At 34.7% G+C, this 6925-nt stretch overlaps 1 protein-coding gene across 1 annotated transcript in view; it reads left to right on the plus strand.

Annotated features, from left to right (window-relative positions):
• Nucleotides 1-6866, plus strand: part of FBXO11 (F-box protein 11) — an 89063-nt gene extending 82197 nt beyond the window's left edge. The window contains exons 15-23 of the mRNA XM_032877846.1: nucleotides 29-151; nucleotides 240-325; nucleotides 1093-1169; nucleotides 1260-1403; nucleotides 3692-3802; nucleotides 4435-4542; nucleotides 4857-4965; nucleotides 5535-5633; nucleotides 5720-6866. Coding sequence (XP_032733737.1) covers nucleotides 29-151; nucleotides 240-325; nucleotides 1093-1169; nucleotides 1260-1403; nucleotides 3692-3802; nucleotides 4435-4542; nucleotides 4857-4965; nucleotides 5535-5633; nucleotides 5720-5849 — 987 coding nt within the window. The 3' untranslated portion in view covers nucleotides 5850-6866. The remainder of the gene's footprint in view (nucleotides 1-28; nucleotides 152-239; nucleotides 326-1092; nucleotides 1170-1259; nucleotides 1404-3691; nucleotides 3803-4434; nucleotides 4543-4856; nucleotides 4966-5534; nucleotides 5634-5719) is intronic.
• The last annotated feature ends 59 nt before the right edge of the window (nucleotides 6867-6925 follow it).

Below are 6925 nucleotides of genomic sequence, written 5' to 3' on the forward strand. Positions count from 1 at the left end.
ATATTGTATCAATGTAATTTTTATTTAGCATGAGAAAGGACAAGGCGTAATAGAAGAGAATGAAGTTTATAGTAATACTCTGGCTGGGGTCTGGGTGACAACGGGCAGCACTCCAGTACTGAGAAGAAACAGGATACATAGTGGAAAGCAGGTAAAATTATTTTGGATTCTTACATGGGAAATAGATTGTTTTATAAACTTTTTTTGTCATTTGAAAAACAATTTTTTTTAAATTTTAGGTTGGTGTTTATTTTTATGACAATGGACATGGAGTGCTAGAGGACAATGATATCTATAATCATATGTATTCAGGGGTTCAGATAAGGTAAACATTTTTCACATTTGGCTTTCTTTTGGGAGGGAATTCGGTGGGAGTATGTGGGGTATATAAAAGAACTTCCCTTGTTTATTTAATGCTCAATTTTTATTCCTCCTTTTGTATATATATTCATGCTCTTATCACGTGCTTGGCTTAAATTGTCAGAATATAGCTTTTCTTGAACCAGCTGATGGCAGCCAGTGGCACATATGCCTGCCATAGGAACATGTTTGCACTATTCTGTCATCCACTGTAACAGTCATAGTTGCCAGTGTACTCCATCATACTTGGAAAGTAGGCAGCTATATAAAAATACTTGTGAGCTATACCTGGCATGTTGTAGGCACTCAGTAAATGTGAGCTTCTCTTTTTACACTATTTCTGTGAGTATTAGTTTTTTACACCCCTCTTTCCCGTATTTTAACAGTTTTAGAAACTGTAGTAGTACTCATAATTCAACCCTTCATTTTATATATGAGGTGAGTATACAATAATAGTGGTCACTTAATCTAACCTCCTCAGTATAGTTTATATATTAGGAGACTCTATAGTAATAATATAATCTATAGCTAAGTGTATTCTGTTGGAAATAGAATTAAGCAAAATTACACCAGTGTCTTTACTGACAAATTTCTCAGAGCATCTGGAAAGACGCTCCATTGTATACTTATTCTTACTGTGATTAATATAAATTTTTTCACTGTTACCTAACATAACATGGGATATGGGCATAGAAGCAGTTAAGATGGCATTATTTTCTATTGTATCCATAGGACTGGAAGCAACCCCAAAATTAGACGCAACAAAATCTGGGGAGGACAAAATGGTGGAATTCTTGTTTATAATTCTGGTATGTTTAATCTTTCATTTTTTCCTTATTGCTAATTGCCTTTAGAGCTATACTTTCCAAATAACATAACCTAAAATTCTGTACTTGTAGGTCTAGGCTGTATAGAAGACAATGAAATATTTGACAATGCAATGGCTGGAGTCTGGATTAAGACAGATAGTAATCCTACACTAAGAAGAAATAAAATCCATGATGGAAGAGATGGTGGCATCTGTATATTTAATGGGGGTCGAGGTATTGTTGTTAATTTTGCATTAGTAAAAAACCCAATTTTTCATTATTCTTCCTCCGTATCTTTAATGATCAGGGACATTGCCAATTATTATAAGCTTTAAGTGAGTGAATCTCAGTCTTTTTCCTTATCTGGTCTTGAGATAGATTAGATTAGTGCCTGGAGGTAAAGAAGACAGGTGTTTATACAATTTTTCTTTTCTTTTTGTAGCCATCTTGAGTGTGCTAATTGTTAGGCATTTTTAAGGTGGAATTTGTTTACATTTTCTCTCTGGACTTTTATTTAGAATAGTGATATGATTATAATAAACATCAAGGTCCAGTTACAGAACTAGGTTAGAAATTAATTGGCCTGTAACTATATGAAAATGTCTGTAGTAAATAAGTATTGCTTTGTACCTGTTTGCAACTGTTTGTTGGAGAGTGGAATTAATGAAGCCAAGGTGTGTCTGGTTTTGTATACATGAAGGTCAACTCATTTTACATTGAGGCAAAAGTTCCACATCTGCAAATGCATGTTGTTCAGAGAGACTAGGGGGAGAATGTCAAATGGAAATTTATCACTGTTCCTGAAATGTCAGTGACCCAGCACTGTACATCTTATATGGAAGGAATAGCCAGTTACTATTACATCATAATCAATGAAATTTACTACTACAGCCAAGCAGGGATGATTCCATTAATGACATAGACTCTGAAAGAGCTCATAATCTAATAATTCAATAAGATGACATATCTGATAGGAGTCTTTACAAGATATAATGAGGAAACACAATACAGTGGATGGTTTTATTTGTAAGGTATTGAAAAAAGGTTCATGGACTAAAGTAACTCTTAAGCTGTCTTGAAAAATGAGTATTCACTGGTAAATGTGGGGTGGGGAGGCCATTCCCAGTGTAGAAAAAACAATTCACACTTCGTTTGTTTTGTACTTATTTATTAATTGAACACCTCTGTACCAACAACTGATACAGATGCTAAAAATACAATAGTGAATAAAACAGTATAATAAAATACTGTTATATTTTAACAGTATGATAAAACTACATCCCAGAAAGCTATAGAGTCTAATGGCACATTGTAACCAAAAATCTAAAGGAAACCATGTGGTTCTGATTAGTAAGGCGCAAAGAGGTACTGAAAGTTGAGGCTAGAGAAAGGGCAGTGCCCAGATTCTAACTTTGTATACGGAATTCAGACTGGATCTTAGCAAAAGCAAAGATTAGAAGTAGGAAGTTGGAGTAGTCTTTTCCAGGGGAATAGCAGTTTAGAGGTCAAAACTGAACTATCACAGGTGGGTTGAATGTCTACAGAAGTAAAAGTTTCATGTTTTCAGAGCAGAGATGCTCATAAACAACTAATAATTCACTATACATAAGTAGGGTTTATAGGAGTAATATTAGCTAGTTCTTTAATGCAGTGTATGTTTACATGTATTAATTCATTTAATCCTCCTTGAAACCTTGTATGTAGGTGCCATTATGGTCAGATAAGGAACTCAGGGAGGTGGCAGAATCTGTATTTGAAGACCTGAAAAATCTGATTCTTCAGCTCATTTTTAAATCATGTTATTCTCTCAGAAGAGAGAATAATAAATTTGGTGGAGGGAAACTGAAATCTTCCAGAGGAAGTGACATTAGGAAGAAAGAAGGCAGGACATTCCAGGATGAAGAAATAATACAAACCAAAGGCATTAGAGATAAAAATGTGTATCATTTTCAGAGCATAGGTAATGTAGTAAGACAATGGAATAAGTTAGGGGAATATCTTGAAAGGTTTTAAATGGCAACTTAATTTTAAACTTTATTCTGAAAATAGTTTTTAAGCAGAGAAGGAACATGACAGTTGTAGGAAACTGGGAAAAACAGCAGAAGAGAGACTATAGGAAATTATCAAGTAATGATTATAAGAATAATGACCAGAAATAGGGTTTGCATGAAAGCATTGAGGCTGTAATGATTCTAAAAATACTTCAAAGGACCTAATTTTAATTCAGTGTTTGTGAGATATAGGTGCCAGGCAGCCACCAGGAATTTGTGAGTAAACTAGACTGGTTCCTGGTACCATGGAATTTCCATCTATCTGTTAGAATGGTTACCTGCCATTTTAAGCAGTTCTTGGTTAAATCCTACCTTAAACCCCCTCTGAATTACTAATAAACTTTTCAGCTGAGAAATTAGTCCTTTGAGTTTTATACAACAGTCAATAAGAAACTAAAAACCTGAATACCGCCAAACTATTAAAATTTGTTATGTGCATAAGCCTTAATCTGAGGAAATATTTTATTATAGGTCTCCTTGAAGAAAATGATATTTTCAGGAATGCTCAAGCAGGTGTTCTCATCAGCACTAATAGTCATCCAGTCTTAAGGAAAAACAGAATATTTGATGGCTTTGCTGCAGGTTTGTATTTTCTTTTGTTACCTGTAGCTTGTTTTCTATACATTAAAATGTTTGATCTTTAGTATATTAATTCTCTTTTGCTTGATAACTGAAGGGGTGTACTAAGTGTGTTGCAAAAGTGGCTGAATGCCTTGCAATTAACAATGGCTTGTAAGAGCACATAATCCAAGTTCTGGATTATAATGTTCTAAGCCAGGGAGTTTTAAGAAATCTCTCTCTTGCATTCAGTAGTAATTATGAAACCTTAATTGGGATAGAATGCAGGCTTGTACTACCATTTGGAATACAAATAAATTCAAGCCCTCTGGCCTCTCAAACTTTCCAGGTATTGTGCATGTATTTCAACTTTTTGCCAGGGAAGAGGACACTTTTTTTTTCTTCATATGTACAACTAGTGGCTACCTAAACATGTTTCTGGGCAGGCATTATCATCATCTGCTTGCCATGAAAATAAGTAGTAAGTTATGAACCATCTGTAGTAAGTAGTATTCCTTTCTTTAGCAAGGATAGTGGACTGTTAACAGTGGAAAATAAATGTTATTCTCAGTGACTCAAACATTTGCATCTTATTCTTTAGATGTTAAGAAACTATAATGTGATGATGCATCTACTGTTTGTAAATTTTACTTCAGGTATTGAAATTACAAATCATGCAACTGCAACACTAGAAGGCAATCAGATTTTTAACAACCGGTTTGGAGGCTTATTTTTAGCATCTGGTGTTAATGTGACAATGAAAGGTATGTTGGAGTCTGCTCTGCCTACAAATACACAAAATATGCCATTAAAAGATAATGGCATCAGAAGCCATTGCTGTCCCTCTGCCAAGTTAACTACAACTCAGAACTATTTTGAAAGCTTTGACTTGTTCTAAACAGTTGGGAGTATCTTACACCAGGAAAATCCATTTTTCTAGTTTAAGCTTTTTTTACTTAATTGGTTAGCCTCTTCTGAAGGTCTTTAAAAAGTGACTACTGGAATAATCCTATTATCTCTATTTTTATCTTAAGTTTTTGTCCTCTAGAATTTTACTTATTTTGTTCTTTTATTGCAGATAACAAAATAATGAACAATCAAGACGCCATAGAAAAGGCTGTTAGTAGAGGCCAATGTTTATATAAAATATCAAGTTATACCAGCTATCCCATGCATGATTTCTACAGGTATATTTCTAAATTACTTGTGAGTCTTGAAAAAGGGGAGATAGTGATTTTCTAAACTGGCCAAGACATAATATTTTTACATTTTTCTCTTAAAAGTAAACTAAAGGTAGAGAAAATTGGGTATTGGGAAAATTACCAAGGAAAGAGACTATAATTGAGAATTTTGTATTTGTCCATAGAAAGTTCTCTGTGATCAGTCTGCTTGAGACCACAAATATGGAAGAGCAACAGCAACTGTTGCTGTCACTGGAAAGGTGGAACACAATGCTTTTGCTTGGGAGTTTCAAAGTAAAGCTCTAATTAAGTGTCCCATGTACCCCAGTCACTGAGTGGTTCTTGATGCCCTGACCCCAGATTAAGTATTTCTTAAATGAAAGTTTCAGCTGCCTTTTTCTCAGAAGACACAGACCAGGAGATTGATTTGTTAAAGTCCTTTTGCAGAAATTAACCTGGCCTAGAGCTACAAAAATTTTGGTTTTGGTCCTCTTTTCTTGTAAGGTCGTAGGGTAAAATGCAGTATTTGAGGAAGTAACATTTCAAGAAAAATAACGTAAGCTTTTGCTTTTTAGATGTCACACTTGTAACACCACAGATCGAAATGCCATATGTGTGAACTGCATTAAGAAGTGCCATCAGGGACATGATGTAGAATTTATTAGACATGATAGGTATGTAGCACACTTGCTTGCTCTGTTACCCACTTATTCCCCCCCCCCCTCACTTTCCTAATTTTTGGGTTTTCATTTTGCTTTAGGTTTTTCTGTGACTGTGGTGCTGGAACACTGTCTAATCCTTGTACATTAGCTGGTGAGCCTACACATGATACAGATACACTATATGACTCTGCTCCACCTATAGAATCTAATACATTGCAGCACAACTGAATTCCTTCCCTAAAGAGAAAGTCCTGCCATTCTAACATCATAACTTAAAACATTTTTTTCGGAAGAAGATTTAAAATATTTGCCCATGCTACAGGAAGAGACTGTATTAAAAATGGATACACAAGGTCAGTTGACACTATGAAGCTCAAGCTACCAAAAAGAAAGTGGCAATATATTGACTCAGGATCTCAAAGCTGGGTGTTTTAGCATTACTGTGTAAAGACTTTTGAAGGGACAGAAGTGAAGAAATAAGCTGCAATTTTGTACAGATACCAACTTCTGAAAAAAAGCTGGTGTTTTTACAACTAGCATTGAATGCAGTCCAATTTGCAGTAGTACTCTTCAATAGACAAGCAGCTTTGTTGCTGCCTTTATGGACATGGGTACCAATTGCTTTTGTAATATGGTAAAATGTGAGCTAGCACTTCTGCGTTTCTTTTGATTTTTTTAACATGTATTCAGATTGAGAAATATGATTTTAATGCTTTAATCTCATGTAGTTTGTTTTTAATTTCAAGCAAATCTTCTTGTACTTGAATGTGCCCTGTTTTGTTAGCACACCTAGACTTGCTGTAACTGTACTCATGTCCCAGTATGTACGTTCTTTCTATGAAAGAGAAAACACTAATCTTAAATTATATCCAGCAATGTTTCTGGTATCCTTTAAGAAAAGTTAAGACTATTATTTCCTTCCCTTCCCTGTGCAGCATTCAAAATCACCCCTAGAAAAAGTGAGTGTTTTAATGAGACTTCCTAGGAAGGGATGCACTGTAAAACAAAAAGTATTCTTGTAACTCAGTTTTGTGAAAGGTAAAAACTACTATGTTTTAAAGTACACTTTAGAAAGTCTCTTCAAAACAGTCCTGTATTTGAACTCTGTTCATAGTTTTTTTTTGAACAGTTTAGACAAACTGCTGGAAATTAAAAACAATTTCCTGCATTAAGCTGAGACAAGTATATATACAGCCCTATACAGTTTCATAGCCCCCCCCATTTATGTGTATTGGTGACAGTGGGTATAAACAGCCTGAAAGTGTATGCATGTACCATAACATCTAGACTTAATATATTGTGGA

This window comes from Lontra canadensis, unplaced genomic scaffold, assembly GCF_010015895.1.
Source record: "Lontra canadensis isolate GAN:19392208 unplaced genomic scaffold, GSC_riverotter_1.0 scaffold61, whole genome shotgun sequence".
In the NCBI taxonomy this organism is placed as follows: domain Eukaryota; kingdom Metazoa; phylum Chordata; class Mammalia; order Carnivora; family Mustelidae; genus Lontra; species Lontra canadensis.